Genomic DNA, 18,760 nt, shown 5'->3' on the forward strand with positions numbered 1-18,760 from the left:
TGAAATGAAAGTCCTTAATAATTATTTTAAATAAAACAAAGCTCTCAACCATAGGTAGCATGTCTCCTTTTTGTATAAAATACCTTTGTGTTTTAGAAACATAATTGACAATGTAGTGCTTCTATGTAATATATTTAAATTAATATATTTAGTTTAGAAAAAATCTAATAAATTAGCTCTTAATGTAATTTTAAGACCCAGTTACTGCCTTAATAGGTAACACGCAATGAAACCTGCAACATGTTACATTTCAGTAAATTAATGAAGTAATAACCCGTGTACTATGATGTTACCAAACTAATTTAATGTCCAAACATTGATTTATTTGTGGCGCCCACAACAATATAAACCTTGACTGACACATATGGATTTTCTATTTACTATTTATATTGGGTAAATTCTTATTTTTTGTAGAGCAGCGCTCAGCCCCTCCTTGACCGGCCCTCAGGTTGACCTGTCTGAACAGCACTCCTGTCCTTGCACACTCAGAGCTGGGCTGTGGGCTTAGCACGCGTACAAAGCTGCTAGTCAATATTAACTGGAGTGGATAACGTAATGTTAATTCTTGAACTGAATTAACACTGAATAGTAACAGGCAACAGCCTCTCGAAAAGGGGCCTAATTCTGTTCTTCACTGGATTTATTTTGTTAGTTGTTAGAATGTGAAGCTATTCAGTTGTGGTCTGTACACTTTATCGTTCAGTTATTTATTTGTACAAGTACTTAGCACTTAAATTTGTGGAGCGAAGATATTACTTATTAATTTATTACAGCCACCCCATAAACTTTCCAACAACACTCTGACATGATGACACATTTTCTACAGAAGCACTTAAAATAAAGTACTGCCCATATCAACTTTCTGATGATGATTATTCACTACACACAAAAGTAACAATACCTTGTAGATCCTCGACCAGCATTTCCTCTTGTTCAACGTAGATTTTGGCCAGTGGGGTTTTTCCTGAGAAGCTTGAGCACCTTCGGCACAACACTTGTGAAGCCCTCTTCAAACGCCGGCATAAGTTGACAGATGATGGATGGATCCTGTCAACCTCATCGTACAACTGAAAGTTGAAATTGAAGGACCAAACCAGTAGTAAAACACCTTTCTTGTATGCCTTTAAGTTACATTACACTGTTACTATTCAAGTAGTGTTGGAGAGGTTGGAGACGTCTCTCCCCTTTCAACATCACTAAAGTAATAAACAAGATGGCCCAGTAAACTGTTGTTGATAAGATAGTTGTCCTGTTGTTTGCCAACAGACATTTGTATTTCTAAACTAAGCTAATCCCCCTCAGAGCTATCAGACCTGAGGAATCTCAGACAGCAGAGATTTAGTTTATAAGAAATACTTTGACCAAGGTAAATTAACTGATGCTGTTCTGCTTAATACACAGTATTATTAACTTTACTAACTAAGATAAGTTGATTAGATAATTTAGTAATTTAATTCAGAAATGTAATCAATGTGTCAATTTTCCCCTGTGGTATGGTATCGAATATCAATATTTTTCAAAATATTGTACTGAAGTTAGAAAGTATTACTAAGTTCTAAGTCCTTATATTGATGTGTGCTTTGAAAATTGACTAAATGATCTGTGATTCATATTACTTACCCCTGAGGGTGTTCTTAAGAAAGGGTATTTCTTGAGTATATCCTCCACAGTCATTCCATCTGCTATCTCTCTTCGCCGCCACGCAAATGTTCGCTGCATGCAGTCTTTAACAATAGAGTTGTCTGGTTGCATTCTCTCATACTGGACACGCAGGATGTTCACATGTCTCCCAATAGAGGAAGCATCCTCACCAATGATAGCAGGCACCTGATGGAAATAAAAACAGGTTTACCTCACAATGCAAAAACATTTTTTCTCATGTTGCAACCACACAAAAAGAGCCTCAATTACCATACCTACATATGTCTTGTAAAATATTATTGTACACCAACTTTTCTAATAACTGTAAGCAGCTGCATTAATCCACTCACCCCTGGCACAGATCTGCAATAGGTTCTTGCAGCCTCCGTAGACTGTCTGGCTCTCTTGTGCCCAAACTTCTCCTTACCCTTCTCACCTCGTCTTCATGAACCAAAGGTGCACGCTCTGCTTTGAATTTGCGTTTGAGGGACTGATGCCAGGTATGCTAACACAGACAATACAACAAAGATAACCCCCATCATTAAATATTAATTTCATGAACTTATCCAAGGAAAATAACTCAATACACTTTAGGGCTGCATGATTAATCTCATCGAATTGCAATCACAAGGTCGTCATGTGCGATTACAAAACCGCAAAAGGGTGTGATTTAATTTAACAGATAAAGTGTGCTCTGTGTGTGACACTGGTCTTTGTGTACACTGCAGTCTGCTCATTATCCACACCGGGCTCTACATGTGCCCCTAAAAACAGATAGACCTACATGCAATCAGCAAAATTATTTATGAGCAGTATGCGAGTAACGTTTAAAACAACAACCTACCGTAACCCCCAATATGTGCCAATATGTGCTGCTTCTAGCCACCTCCTCCTGAGAGAAACACTCTCCCCTTGTTCTTTTATACATCTGTTTTACTAAAGTTATTGTTATAAGTATTGTTTAACTTTGTTCAATTTGAGAAATACACAGTTCAGTTTTTGTGCATTTTCCTTGATAATCAAGCAAGTAGACTCATAGTACGATTTGTTCCATTATAATCGAATCGCAATATTGTCCACAATCGCAATATGACTCTCTCCAAATCGTGCAGCCCTAATACACTTGCATGCATTCTTTATTTCATTCAATGTTCTCAAACTCATTACATCAGAAAATAACAAGCTACATAATATCAAACGTAACTTACATAGCCGTTTCCCTCCAGATCCTTAAGGACAGGGTACTTGACAATAAGTGCTTTAACAACTTGCACATATTCTGCGTTGGTGGGATACCTGTGATCAAGATTAAATTAATGAATAAAGCAATTTAGTTTACCCATAAACTGTTGTTTAAAAGCCACAATCGTTAAAATACTACTAAAATAATAGGCCTTAAAATTTTTAAAGTAATTTGACTAATTTTACTCACATCTTGACTGCCAGAAGTACTTATGAAGCAATGATGGAGTAATGCCATGGCAGAGACATAGGCTACCTCTAAAATGTTCTAACTTGGCCATGAGTAGCAATGGACAAACATTGACTTACATTGTGTATTCATGATTGCTTCATGGAGAACTCGAATGATCCTATGTCGATCTCTAGATAACTTCAAACATGCTTCTTTGTTGTCGAGTCTGGTCTGAAGATCTCTGGGGAAAGGTGGAACGATGAATCCAGCAGGCAGTCTCGATTTGCCTCACTGCTGAGATGGGGAAGAGAAGGGATGAGGAACTTGAATTACCAGCAATACACAGATCAACCCACAAGTATCAAACAATTCACAAACAAAGAAAACAATATCTCCAATGTTATATTCATAGAGCTACAATACCTATTAGATAATAGATATATAATGCTTTTAATGCTCAACATATCAAACTTTACCTTTCTATAGTCGAAGGCTGCTCATGATTCTTCAGGCACTTGTTCTAAAGTCAATGTTACCACATCCTTTAACTCCTGTATAAATTTGTTGAACTTGACTTGTTTTTTAAATGATCCAGGAAAAGGTATGATACCATGTTATCCGTCAGGCCATACTCTAATGTTTCCCGTCCACTTCATTGTCTGAAAGAACATTGTCACACACAGACAGAGGTGAGAAAGAGAAATAAAGAGTCATCCTTCAAAACAAAACATGGACACATTTATGTAAATTGTATTATTCAGAAATTAAACTGAACAACAAATACAGATCGGGGTACACTTCACGTAGACCACTAGCAACATAGAAAACAATTCAGTTGCTTCAGTCCAAGAGACAGTAGCTAGCTAGCTAAACTCTTAACATCAATAGAGAGCGGTGCGTGTACTGATCCATATTACTGAACACGCTGTGTGGTAAACAAATTTGGTATGTGCTTCTGTTGTTGTTAATAACACTGTTTTATGATAAGCTAATGTAGCACCTCTTAGCCCGACGTCCTATTAACGTTACGACTGGAAGAAGTAAAACTATGAAGCACAAGGAGACAGTTAGGCTGTGATATCAATTACCCCATTAAACCCAGCTGACATGCAGTAAATATAATGGCCGCAGACACGTTAACCCGTGCGGGGGCTCACAATCATATAGTAAGGCATATACACACACATAGGGTGGAACTAATACACATCAGAACAGAAATTAACAAGAAAGAAAATCACCGACGTGACTCCCTCAGCTCACGCCAACCTCTGCCTGCTTTCCCACTACCCGTCTTACCTGGCACGCTGTCAAAAGCTCTTGTAACAGCTGTCTTACGGCCGCGCCGCTCTGCGACACATACTTAAATCCGATTCCTCAATTGGGGCCACTCGACCAAAGCATACACACGCGGCCTGCCACGGTGCCTCTTTCGGCTAATCACTAATCACTGCTGCTGCAACTAACTTACCGGACAAACTGCCCCACGTTCCACCCGGCTACACGATAGCGGCTTGAAAAGACCGTTACTTTTCACACGGGTCTGTTGCTACACCTTCCCGGTTCGGCGGAATCTGATCTGCCTGACCACCCTTTCGCCGTAACGTTACCTTCGTTACCAGCCGGCATATTAGTGACATACGTTAGCTACGTGTGCGTTGTGTGCGTTGATCTTCCTTAAACTGTTACCGGTGCTTTGTCAAACACAGCACATGATGGTGATATAAATGGTACTTAACATTACTTTCATGGATGCATTTGGCTCTCATAATATATATTAAGTTAATTATGTTAATCAACACTGTCCACCTTATAACGTTACAAAAACGAAGTTGCTAACTACGTTGCTCGCTTCAACGTAATGTTAGCCTACTGTCTCCTTGATTTATGAGTAACGTTAACGTTAAGAAAACACTTATTATCCATAAAGAAGTGCAAATTCCGCCCTTCAACTTTCACTTCATTAACGTTGTGTCAATGATTAGAAATGTATCTAACTAAGGTTATCTAATCTGGTTTAAAGGATGTTGGAATATGTTCCTGGTGCTTTGGCTCCGCTTAATGGCTCCGTGTCTGTGTTTCACAATTTTGATGGCATCAATTAAACGTGGCAATAATATAATTTAACGTTACCTAACATATATTCATGGGTCATTACTAAAAATGGTGCTTTAGTTTTTTCCTCGCGCTCCTCCCGGCCCCGGGCGTCTGGTTGCCCGCAACTCGCGCCGTTGGTGGCTCGTTATTTTCGTTGGTACGTTAATTTTCGTTGGTACGTTATTCATTTAGTATTCCCTTAATGTTGTTTAGCGGGTGGACTTGTATTACAACTATTTGCCCAAACTAATCTCACATTTGACTTAACTTTTGCGATTGTGAAATGTTATTAATTTTTCTTGGTAGCTAGCAAATGATGAATTTAGCCGTTGATTAGCTAACGTTGCTAACTGCTAGTTCGTTTGGTTTTCACAAAAAAAGTTACATAAAACATATAAGCACTTTAACTTTCCAATTCACCTTCATTCCTCTGAATCTCTGTGCCTCCTCTTCGGTCCTTTAGTCCAATTCTTCCAACTTCTGGGGACCTCCTCCGTTGAAAGATCCTTCATACTCATGTTTTTGGCAAGTGGGAAATGACGTGCTTTTTTTTTTTTGCAATGTATGATTGTACCTATATGTTGGGATGGTCGACATGGCCCTTTGTGTCTGAATGTTATGTACCTTATCGCCTGAAGGTACATATTAGCTTGTGGATTAAATATGACCCTTTGAGGTACATCACCGCGTTGTCCTTAGAGCACTAAATGGACCTCAACTGCCCTTTTTTGACGTGAACGTGTTGTTATTTGTTCCACTAACGTAGTTGTTGTTTGTTCCCTACGTGTTGTTATTTGTTCCACTAACTGTGTTCCTGTCCTGACGACTCGGTTGTTTGTCGTGTCTGACAGCATTATGGGGTCCTACAGAGGAGACCTTTTTTAACCACAAACAGCCGTAATATCACTATCACTCTCCACCAGACTCCAGAGACAGAAACACTCATTTTACCTTCAGATCATCGTAACTTCATTCAAGTGAACAGAAACAGAATAAAACTAAACAAAATTAAAAGCGTCTCTGTTAGTGTTTCCAACAATCACCAACTCTGGTTTGGTGGAAATAAATCCTTAATTCAAGATGGTAAAAACAGCAGCTCTACTCAGCTGTTGAGCTTTTTATTTACATCCCAATGTTATCAGTTGCATCCTTGGTAGATATGATAAGATTATGTTTCTGATAATCAGTGTCAATAAAGTTAATATAAATCTACAGTTCTACATTCACCAGGGTCTCGTTTACAGCAGCTGACACACTAATGAATCCTATAATAGATCAGTAATCAGTCAAACTGCTTTATATTTATGTCAGAAAAGAACATTTACAATGTTCTAAAGTTTATCTGTGTGATATATGTTGTTGGTGATTGATTGTGTTGTTACTGTATGATTTATTATTGTCATTTTTATTGTGTTTTACTTTGAGTTTCCTCTGTCACGCAAAAGTGATCGATGGCTGTGTGACATTAAGCCAAGTTAATAGTTCAGATTTCTGTTTTTTTGGATAAAAAGTGATGGATTTCATCGGTCAACTTGCCTCATTTTGGAGTTTCTCTTCACGGATTACTTCCTCAGAAGGTTTTATGGATCTTTTTCTTGCTCGGCTCTGCAAAGAGGGACTGTTAGCGACCTTAATGTCACACCTCTTCCCTTCAGAGCCGAGAGTCTCTCAATTAGCAGCCCGCTAACATTAACTGGAGCAGCGCCCGAGGCTGACGAGCTCATTGACTCGCCACAGAGTGGGTTTAGTCTCAATCACCTCCCTCTCAGAGAACCTCCCAGTGTTTCTGCCCTGCTAGGTTGGTCGTTCTGTCCTCTGTCTGTCCAACACTTGTCTCCAGAGGAAGATATCTTAACTACTACTGGAGTATCCAATCATAAACCAGTATATACTAATCAGTAATGGTGTGTCCATCCTGCCAACATCCTGTTTAGCACTTGCGACAAGCAGTTTTTCACAATTATATAACAAATATGCCGATAACAGTGGTTCATTCTGTTAAGTCGAATTATAACAACCTGCACACATCATGATGAATGTGGTCAACTAGATAGTTAGCAAAGCTCCGACTGGTAGATCGTCTCTCCACCTGGGGAAACAGACTTTAATGAAAGGAAAATTAGTAGAAATTTGCCTTTAATGGGATTTACGTACACATTACACAGTACACATTAAGTGGATGATCCTTGATCTTTTCTGCAGCGTCAACATCAGCCCAGAATTTACATGAATCATTAGCATTGCTGCCTCTAGCAGGGCTTTAGACTTTTATGATTGTTTTTACTTAAACATTGATTATTGGCAGCTTAAAGCACCAGTGTGTAGGATTTAGTGGCCTTGAGGGAGCATCAATATCTGTCCCAAATGTCTTGGCAATCTATCCGATATTTGCAGAGATATTTCAATCTGGACGGAGTAGAAATTCCCTTCTTTTTATTCCCTCCATTCTCATCTTCTCATCACCAACATGTCTCTCTGTCTCCAACCAGCATGGCTTGGGGATCCTTCACCTGCTGCATGGCCGCCTCCGTCACCACCCTCAACTCCTACACCAAAACGGTGATCGAGTTCAGGCACAAGCGCAAGCTGTTCGAGCAGGGCCTGCGCGAGGAGCAGAACTACCTGGACCAGGAGGCCTTCCACTACTTCCGGGACCGCTCCCTCCAGTCCATCTCCAGCACCGTGGAGGTCTACCCCGGCCACCACGGCGGAACCAGAGCCGGGCTGGTCGTCGGAGGCCCGGGTCCAGGTCCTGGACCGGGCCCGGGCCCTGGTCCCGGACGGGGCAAGATGAGAGCTGCGTCGGCCTCCATAGACCTGGGGGAGAACACAGACTCGCTGGGGGAGGAGCAGTGTTGAGCCATCCGCAGGGAACGGGAGGTTCATGTGGGAGCGGGGCAGAGGGTCGGAAGTAGCCACAAGTTCTGCCACCGGACACGAAAGCACAGCAGATCTTATTTTCTGTTCGGAGATCATGAACTTGAAAAGAAGAGACGGAGGACGCATCAGTGAAACTAATATATTTAGATGGATATTGTTCTTTATGTATTACAGAAAATCAATATAAAGTGTGAAAGAGATCTTTGACTTTGAGAATTAAGATTCTCCGTAGATGGAAAGCAGATGTTCTCCAGCATATTTCAGTGTGCTATGTGTAGTATTTTAACATCGAATTGGGCGGGAGCTAACTGGATGTTGTTCATTTAAGTGTGAAATAGAGTGCCGCAGGGATGACGTACTTTTGTCGGCGTCGCCCTCGTCCTTCAACAGAAAGCCAATCGGATTCTTCCATTGGATTTTGGATTGTTGTGGAAAAGAAGCTTTGTGGCGAACAAAGCTTTATAATGCTTACATGTTTTGTTCAGCAAGATAATCTTTACAAATAGAACGCTGCAGGAATGAGTCCTAAAACATGGAACTGAGTTAGCATTTTAGCTAATGAGTCAATGGGTTTTTGGTTAGATGCTTGAAAATAAGATCCGTGATAAACACAAGCTTAAAGGTTTAAATACGTCAGTAAATACGCCACCTTTATAACTAACTTTACCTTTTTACTTGAGGCGATCATATTTACGCTTCACAAATCGTAAAAGTGGAGTTCATTTGTTAAGATTATCTTTCTGAACAAAAGTTGTAAAGATTGAGTTAGAACAGTTTGCAAGAGTATAAACACAACAAGGCTCTCTGTACTTTCATTTAGCCACTTGTTAGCGGCATATAAAGGCTTCAAAACCCATAGGTGGGGTATTTACTGACGTATTTTATGTCGTAGAAAAAAACATGAGAATCTTTTAAAGTGGGACGTAAGAAAGGCCAGAGTGACAGACTGACCACCAGAGTGACAGACTGACCACCGTTCAGCTTCTGGTAGTCAGACGCTAACAGAGCTAACCAGTCACTAGAAGCACATTCACGGCTCCGTGTGGTATTTGTGTTGTAAAGTTAGCTAAGCTAGTGGCTCAGAGGGAGAAACCAAAAATAGCTGTAGTTTTTTTTGTATGCTGATAAATTAAATGATTAAGGACATCTGTCGGATACAAATATGGACAGTAAACTACAGGAATATGCGTCAATGCGAGAAACGAAAGAAAAACTACTTTTTTTTTACTGTATTTTGACAGTCGGGGTCCATTTTTGTCTGTTATATAATTGTTTTCTCTCAAGTTGGGTGGGGAAGAGGTGAAACAAGGAAAGAGGATGATCTGCCTCGGGACAGGAAACTGACAAAATACTACACATAGCACTTTTAAACAGGTCATATCCAGGCTGTGCCCTGTTTATGATGCTCAACTAGTAAAAGTTGGAGTTTAATGGCAAAACATTTGACTGATTGGTTTTCACATTTAATTCTTGCTTCAGGCTGTGACGATAGCTTGTGTTTTACTTTATGAGAGCAGGTGTGAATAGTTGCCTATAGCCGACTGTAAAACAGCTGCGTGGTTCGTTTTTCCTCACATAAAATAAACGCTAATTAGGTTTGGTCACTTAAGCTAGAGTACGAACAAAACTATAAAGGTTCCCCGTGGAGTCGTCCTGTTTGCATTGTGTGTATCCTCAAGGCCTTCAATGCTTTTCCTTCTTCATAAAACATTTAAATCTGCTTTCTTTATTTACAGTAAATCTATGTTTGCTTGCTTGGACTTTTCCCTGCATATTGGTTGCGCACTGTGGCTGTGTTTGAAATCACATCCTAACATACCTCAGACCTCCTAAATGACTGTTCACACAAGCTCCGACACAGCGCTGTGGAGACTGAATTAAACTACTTTATCACTTATGTAAGTTGGGTAATTGTATTCATCTGGGCATTTCTTACAGAATTAACAGACTATACAGTTGAAACACACTACAGATGTCATACTTGGTATAAATAGTACGTTAGTATGTGATTTCAAACACAACATGCTACTTTTATTAACACATTACACCTTTCAGTCGGCAGCGTGTGGTGAAAGCATCGACATATATAACCAAATATAGCCTAAACATTTCACATTGGTTTCTGGCATTTTACGTAGTTTTTATCACGTGTTAATTTTTCTGATAACTTTGTTTTAATTAGTTATTTAAAGATATAAAAAATGTTGTCTTTATTTCTGTACAGTGCGAGCAAGTGGAGACACAATGTCTATCAAACCCACTGGCAGGAATGTATCACTGTGGTTAAAACCTCCATGGGGTACCTTTAAGTGACACATGCAAGATTTAAGAAACCGATCAACAATATTGTTTTCCTCTGCTTAAACAAAGTTCAAGAAGGTCCAGGCCCTAAAAACTGATCTTACAGCCACATCAGACTCTTTCTTTTGTCACTGCAACTTTCTTTCTCCATCTAACTTTGATGTATTGAAACATTTTCTGACTTCTAATATCACCACCAGCATTCCCTCTTTACTCCGCCTGTAGTGACAGTTGCTCTTGTTTCTGGTCCCTTAAAGGGAAACATATCACAAAGAAATAATTCAGTGAGGTAAAATTCACAAAACACTACATAACAAATAAAATTAGCAAAAAAAAAAAAAAAAAGAATCAATGAAGTGCGTTTTTACTCAATTGGAAATTTACAACTGCAAACAAACTATTACGGTGAGTTCCCACCAAACGCAAAGCAAATATTCACCTTTTAATCTGGTTTAAAACGGCAGTTTGAGCCTAAAATAAACAGATATTGCTGTGATTTAATGTCAATAAAAGGATCAAATAAATAATAACTTCATTATGATGTCAATAATTTGTCAGGGACAAGCAAACAACTTCAATTTTCTGAATGGAGTTTGGTTGATCGAGCTAGGCTAATTTAATTCATAGTAAAACTGATAGCAGGAATCAAGTAACAGACACATATTTTCCAACTTCCTCTCTTCCTTTTCTCCTCATTTTGTCTCTGTAGAAGTATCATAGAGTTGTTATTATGTTATGATAGTTAATCATTTTATTTGCGTTTGGTTGGAACGCAGCGTTAATGAAGTCCAGGTTGAAAAATACAGTTTAATGACGTCACTGCAACATCTGCTGATTTCCGCTGTGTGAACTTCTTCGTTTTACTCTTCGTGACATTTTTGAGAGATAAACTTTCCTACAGTCGGAGTAATTTTGGGGGCATTGATTGTGTTAATGATCAAACTGCATAAAACACACACCTGCTCGTGAACAGGTGGTTTTCATCGAGCACGACTGGATCTGAACACAGAGGTTGTCTGTATACATTTTGTTTTTGTATATTTAAAAGCAGTTTTAAGAAGCACGTGCAGCTTTGAAAAGGCTTTGGGCAAATATTGACACCATGCATCCATAACATATATCATTAGAGCACAAAGGCTAATTATAAAGGCTTTCATTCTCATTCATAAAACATATATTTCTGTTTGTTGGCCGGGGCGGGGGGTTATACGTTTTTCAGCAACGGGCCACAAGTGTGTGGAAACACATGAGTGGCAGTCCCATCACCCAGAGGTCAGAGGGTCAATCCTCTCAGAAAGTTAATGTGCTGCAACCTCGCGGCGTCCTTGGGGGAAGCGGCTGAACCTGAGGCCGCTGCAGGGAACCGTTCACCTCTGACCCCCTCCGAAAATTAACTGCATGAATCTGCTGTTATGTGAGTCTCGAGAGGACGTTACTGCACCCGGAAAATAAATCCTCACAGCAACTGAGTGATTTCAGAAAGAAGAAAGCGGCCGTAGCTCACAGCTGGACGGTTGTTTCTACTCAAATGTGAATATTTAAAAGATAAATCTTTGAATGTCTCTCTGAAGGTAGTGAGGAAACTGATGTGGTGGCCTAAAGAGATCTAGATCAGGGTTCATACTTGTCCTGGAAAACCTGGAAATTTAGAGACTAGTTTTGAAAATGTATTAAAATGACCTGGAAATATTCAACACTGTAAAACCTGATCAGTTAATTCAACTCAAACTATTTAAACACGAAAGATTTTTGATTTGAGTAAAAGTGTTTATTATTAAGGTAACTTCAGTAAATTAAGTTAATTGTACTAATTCCATTCAGTTAATTGAAGTTAAACTCATATGCAGCATTTCTCTCTTTAAGTAAATTTATCTGTAAGTAAAGTTAAAATTAAAGACATCTTATTTATACAAATGTTCCCTGTCAAAACAGCTGGAAAATGATTTCTTAATGGTGGGAACCCTGACTAGTTGTCCAGTCATGGAAGCACCTGGAAATTGATTAAAATGACCAAATATCCTGGAAATAATCTATGTTGTCCTGGAACATTTTAGTTTTAGCTCCTCAATCAACCTGGCCGTGTATTTGGTCTGAAACCCGACCATTGTGTCAAGTTGCAAGTGCTGTCCTGGAAAATATCTGGAAAGGTCCTGGAAAATGTTTTCTTAAGAAGAGTGGGAACTCTGTTGTCTAAAAGGCTTTTTCTTCCACTGCAGGGACTTTTGAACTTTTGAGACACTATAGGAAGAATTACTCTCTTATCTGTTTGGTAGGCGAGCGCTATTGGAAACGCAGCAAACAACAAGTATTATTATTATTATTATTAATATAAATTTTCTTTCACATTTGACATGTTACAGATCGTTAAGTTCCTGTAGTGGGAAAAAGGAGTAAAATGTTCAAACTGGGCAAAATCAGATCTAATATAACCCTAATATTCACCAACACAGCGAGCAGGCTTCGAGGTATAATCTGAGCTTTGTGGGGGTCTCTGCTCAGTGTACTGTGCCACCGACAGATTTTCGTTTTTAAATCAGAAAACCAAAATCAGGAAACAATAACGAAAATTAAAAATTTTTTCTGTTGTGAAAAAAAACAACCCATTTTTAAATTTAATAATTAAAAAAAATTTAAAAAGGAATTTTTTTTAAAATTAGAAAATAAAAACAAGACAAAAAAATACCTGTTTTCTATTTTGTTTTGAAAATAAAAAACAGAAACCAAAACAAGGCCCATTTTTATTTTTTTTTCCTGTTTTCTTTCCCGTATTTATAAACAGCAGTTGTTTACCTGATACGAAAATCAGTTGGTCACAAAATACTGACTGTCTCTAAAATAATTAACATTGTTATAAAATAATAACCTAACTGGGGAAGAGAGAGGAAGGTAAAATTATGCCCTTTTTGGTATCATATGAAAGTCGGTGCACTGTCTTACGAGTTGTAAATCCGTTACAAAGCAAGCAAGATACAGAATTAACGTAGAGAAAGAGTTAACGTAATGTTAAATAAATAAGAAATAATACTCATTGCATTGAAATATTTGTGATTAAAATAACGTATTAGAGCTCCAACGTAGCTCGAACCCTGCAGACGAGTCATTCTTTGACTTTACGTGATGTTTAAGGATCGGGTATTTAAATGATTAAAGTGTGAGAGGGATCCCAGCTGCTGCTCGTGCTGCTGTCACTCTGCCTGAGTGTGTGTTATGTAAGGCGGCAGCGGTGGATTGTAAACAGCAGGGATTAAATTGGCTGAGAGTCGCAGGAGTTAACGGGAGGTTTTGGGGTCGACGTAATCCAAATACAAGTTCTAAATCTTCGTGCTGCCTGTCTGTAAACTGGTGGTTTGTGGCGGGTCGTGAATCCTCTGTACGCAGATGTAAACATGCTGGTTGAATGTATTTACTTACATATATTTATCTATGTATTACACATCCTGTTTCTTGTCTTTATTTCCAACTGGTTCAAGTTCAAGTTTAAAGCCCCCAGTTTACTGTGTGGTAATTGTTTATTTTGGGGTATCAGAGGTGGAAGAAGTTCTCAGAACTGGTTATGAAACAGTTTATTACTGATGCCTCTATGTGACTCTACATTAACTAATATTTCTATATAGTATAATTAGTGATGCATTAATGTGTGTAATAGTCACTAATGTTGCAGTTGGTAAAGGTAATCTATAATTATTAACACCTATCTCCAAGCCTCCAACCCAAATGGTCTTTATATCTTTCTCGGCTCTGATTGGTTGCTTTCGTTCGGGCCCGGTGGATTCTTACAAACGTCTTTAGGGGCACTAAAACGAACAAGAAAAACCCGATTTTCTCACAGATTATCTGTCTTGTGTTCTAATATCAGGATATAGTGAAAGTTTCAGCAAACACGACAAAAATATATTTTAATAAAAAACTGCAGCTTTGATGCAATGAAATCATAATTTGTGAGCATTAATTATTAAAACTTTAGTGACCTTTTCTGATTTGTAGAGCCCTCTGAGGATGAATCAAGCTCCATGCTGACCCACAGTTATGGATTCCTTTCCCGCCCATCCCTTACCGACGTGTCAACTGGACCCACTCTGATCCATTACGTGTCCACAGAAAGACGTGACGGATGGACTCTCTGAGCCCTAATGGCCGGCAGAGATGCAGAGTGGGAAGATTAGTCGAGCAGTTAAAGCTTCTGTTTCACTGACGCTGTAAATGGAGATGGGACGATTTATAACAAAGGAGAGACGCAGATAGAGCATCTCCGAACGTACAGAGTGACACTGAAGGCAGCACGAGAGGAAAATTCATATTCATGCTTTTTAAAGGTAAAAAGTAAAAAAAAAAATGTAATATTTAAGCAACTGGATCGCCAAAAAAATACAGTTAAATAGTAGAAAATAACAGTAGTTTTCTATAATTAATATAATCTTTATTTGTTTGGTCTTTTAATGTTTAATTAAAGATATTTACATATGTAAAAACTATTAAATGAGCTATAAATACAGGTGAACACTGCTTTAATACAAATAATCAGGATTACATTTACAGCAGAGTGCTGTTATTATTGGATTTTTCTTTTTTTTAATTATAAAAGTTAAAGAACTGTAATAAAAGTCATTATCTGTGAATTTTAGGTATTTTGACAGTTTACCAATGCTTATACACTGATAAACAACATTTTTTGGAAGTTTTTTGTGTTAATTTTAGATAACTTTAGAAATTTTAAACAGAACAATGTTCAACAATTTAAACTTTTTAATACTTTAAAAGTATAGTTTCATTTTAACTTTTTTAAATAAGCATTAATTTTATGATTATTTAAATAAAATTTTTTTAATAAAAATAAATTTTTTTTTATTAATATTTCCATGTATTGAAAAAATGCATAAAAAATGTAAAATTAACGGGAACAATCTGTAAACTTACAAGTTTACTTTTAGTTTTATTGAAGATGTTTATCCCACACATCACTTCCATTGATTGTTTTTCTTCATGCTATAGGGCCAGTTATATTTTAAACACTTTTAAACTGGCTGTTGGTTCAGAAATATCAATATACTTATTGATTATAGATCAAAATTATTATTATTATTATCGTGCAGCTAACGTTAGCTGACTTAGCCCAGAAGAAAAACACATCGGTACTTTCGCTAGCGCTCTGATTTCAGTTACACCTGGACTTTTAAATGATGACAAAAAGCCCCATATTTGATGAGATGTGTGTTTAAAAGCGTCCAAGCTGACACGTGATGTAGTTGTACAGCCTCCACATCCTAACACGAAGCTGTTGTTGGGCTCTGAACGAGGTACAGCCTCAGTCCTTGGAGAATACATTATGCATATTTCTGTGCTGCTCCTGGGCTTAATGGGGCTTGATGACAGTAATACTTCATCTCAAGGTGGACCTGCATTTTTCAGTCAGTACAAACAAGCTCGCCGTGTGACCTTCTCTATTAATAACGACACAGCATTAAACAAGAGCTTTTATTCACCGCTCTGAGGTTGTGAATGTACGCCGGTGGGCTTTGTTTGCTACAAATAAAATGGTTCCAGAACATCTTGAAGAAGAAGAGAAACAGGACATTTGTTTGCATCAGAACACAGGAGGCCTTTATAATCATACAATTCATTTCCAATGAGACATCCCAGCGATCAATACCCTTTATTCTCATGAATTTAACTGCCCATCCTTCACCCCGGACTCACCTCTTCTCTGGCTTTTCATGGATGATCAATGCATAACCGTTTTCATTAATAATGACATTTCAACCTATCTGGTCAATACAGTTGGATGTTACATTGAAAACAAAACATAGAAACGAGTGGGGTTGTTATTAAAGACGCTGTGTGTCTGAATGTGTATAATAATATAATGTATTATTCTTATGATTTTAATCACTTTTTATTGCCAATGAGTGAAAAATGGGACCTTCCCTGACTTTCTCGGTTGACACCAACCACAACACAAAGTCTAAAGTCAAAGCTAACTTTACTGAGATTGTCAAATATAATGTGATCATTGTTTTTAAAAAGTTATTGAAGAGAGAAACTCTCCTAGCTAATTCAATATCACACACTAAACATGCTATAGTATTCTAAATATAGTAAACATTAGCATAGTATCATAGGTTTTACATACTGAACATAAGTACAGTATCCTAAATATATCGTACTAAACATGATAAATATAAATAGGACATACTATATGTTAGCATAGTATCCTAAATATTACAAGTATATCAAATATTAATTCAGTTCAATTCAATTTTATTTGTATAGCACCAATTCACAACATAAGTTATCTTTTCAAATAGAGCAGGTCTAGACCAAACTGCTTATAACATTATTTACAGAGACCCAACAGTGGGAGCGTGTCTATGTTCCCACGGCCCGAAAAGACTTTTTTCCAAAATTAGGCATAAATTGTCATAAATTTGTATCAGATTTTCTCCCCCTTTCTCCCCCTAACCCTAACCACATAGGGCTGTGGGAACATAGGGCTGACCCCCTACCAGTTCCCACCATGAGCAAGCACTTGGCGACGGCAGCAAAGAAAAACGTCCTATTGAGAGGCAGAAACCTCGGACAGACCCTTCGGCTCTTCTACAAATAGAAGATCTTTAAACTACAAGCTTTCCTGCATGATGATGGATGTTTAAAGTAAAACGTTACATTTAGGCAGTTAGTTAAAGTTATAAGTGAATTAAATCTAGCTTGATTGGAGGTAAAGCTAAATAAATACGCCTGTTAAACATTTAGCTCTCGAGTTAACGATGAGTCGAGCCAGGCAGGAGTGTTTCTTGTCAGCAGCCGGCAGCTTGAGCCAAGAAACAACAGCAAGAAAAACAATATCAAAGATGTGTCTTTATTAGCAGTAAAAGGTTTTACTGCCTGTCGCAGCAGGAACAGCGAGGCTGATCAAACAGAGGAAAGAGCAGTTTAAACAGCTTTGAGACCATTCCGGCGAATCCCAAAAGGACGACTCAAAGTCAGAGAGCGGCCGCGAAAGCTTGTTCATTAAAAGTGGGACTTTTTACAGGACTGCTGCTGGTACTTATCAACTGTAAAACATCCCGCTAGGTACGCAGCTTTTATTGGAGAGGAGACAGTTGTATATCACCTCCCTTTAAACGCAACCTCAGGGACTTGCCTTTGGGAAGCGTTATGTGTCGCTATGATTTGTGTGTCCCTCCCCAGTTTATTGTCATTGACTGGTTTTTTTTTCTTTGTTCTCGTATTACACAACAGGTTGTCAGAGACAGATCCATAAATATCCTCAAGTGTTTCTTCTCCACCTGAGCAAGTAAAAGCTCTTCAGTGCGCTGGTGTATGCAGGTGTGTGTCTGCATTAAACAGAAAACACACGTAAGTACGTCTGACGGGTCTGAAGTCTCGAGTTTGGCGTTTAAAGGCGTCGCCGGCTTGGTTTTCCGGAACCAAGAGGTGACCATATCTGTGGTTGACGTAAAAAACACAAATTTTCTTCCAGCTAAAACAGTAAAAAATATATTTCGGGAAACATCTGAAGTACACGTCAAACAAAATTTAAGCCCCAGTGTGATCAGTTTCAACAATTTTTTAAGTTAATGAACTTTTCTCGTGGGTCTAAAACCCAACTGTCAGTCTGAATTTGGTAGCTATGGTTACTTTCTGTCTTTCCACTGCAGCTCCTGTAGTCTGTGTTACCTGTTCTCAGGTGTAAACCTCCTCTGGAAGGTAAAATGATAATAATATTCAGGGCACACTCGAGTTGTTTAAATACATTTATCACATTTCTTTCCTCATCTGGAGAGAATTTGTTAATCAGAGTCTCCTGTCTGTGACATTAACAAATAAACACACACACACCGAGGCGCTGATTGTTCGCTAATTCCAGCTTCAGATCTCGACAGCGAGGACGTTTTCTTTAGGTGATGAAGTGATGACATTCTGTAGCGTCCTTATTTCCTCGAGATAAAAGCGTTATGTAAATCGGAGGTGCGAACGTGTGATTGTGATGTGTAAACAAATCCAGCTGATTGTGTGGAGCCTCTCAGATGGCCGACTGAATACCTGATTGTTTCTGTGTTTGTGTTCGCTGAAGTTTACGAAGCAGCTGCCCCGAAAAACACACGGCGTCCATTTTAATTACAGCTGCATTGTTGTGGCGACGGATTGGGAATTAAGTGTTTGTGATCAACAGGTTGGTGTTTGTTTCAGATGATTATAGCACCACTGAACTTTAACTTAATAAAACTTGATAAACTTCTGCAACATTCAATTATGCCTTTATTGTTTATTGTGATCTGATTTTAATTAGCACACATTTTACTTATTAGTTATTGTACAAACCTGCCTTCTTAATTGTCAGTTAGTCATTTATTTTAAATGTTTTATTAAAACTATACACACATTATCATAATTATTGTTTGTTGGCGTTCAAGTTCAGCGTGCAGCTCCCTG

The 18,760-nt window shown here is 38.3% G+C and overlaps 3 protein-coding genes across 4 annotated transcripts in view; 1 reads left to right on the top strand and 2 right to left on the bottom strand.

Moving 5' to 3' along the window:
- gsg1l (gsg1-like) overlaps positions 1-13,763 on the top strand; it is a 56,713-nt gene extending 42,950 nt beyond the window's left edge. The window contains exon 5 of the mRNA XM_051388654.1: positions 7,639-13,763. Coding sequence (XP_051244614.1) covers positions 7,639-8,008 — 370 coding nt within the window. The 3' untranslated portion in view covers positions 8,009-13,763. The remainder of the gene's footprint in view (positions 1-7,638) is intronic.
- Positions 1-18,760, bottom strand: part of LOC127356631 (nuclear factor 7, brain-like) — a 192,625-nt gene that overhangs the window by 83,157 nt on the left and 90,708 nt on the right. The window lies entirely within an intron of this gene.
- The window catches only part of LOC127356652 (nuclear factor 7, brain), a 181,119-nt gene that overhangs the window by 72,023 nt on the left and 90,336 nt on the right, over positions 1-18,760 (bottom strand). The gene's annotated exons all lie outside the window — the stretch shown is intronic.

Source organism: Dicentrarchus labrax, unplaced genomic scaffold (assembly GCF_905237075.1).
Source record: "Dicentrarchus labrax unplaced genomic scaffold, dlabrax2021, whole genome shotgun sequence".
In the NCBI taxonomy this organism is placed as follows: Eukaryota; Metazoa; Chordata; class Actinopteri; family Moronidae; genus Dicentrarchus; species Dicentrarchus labrax.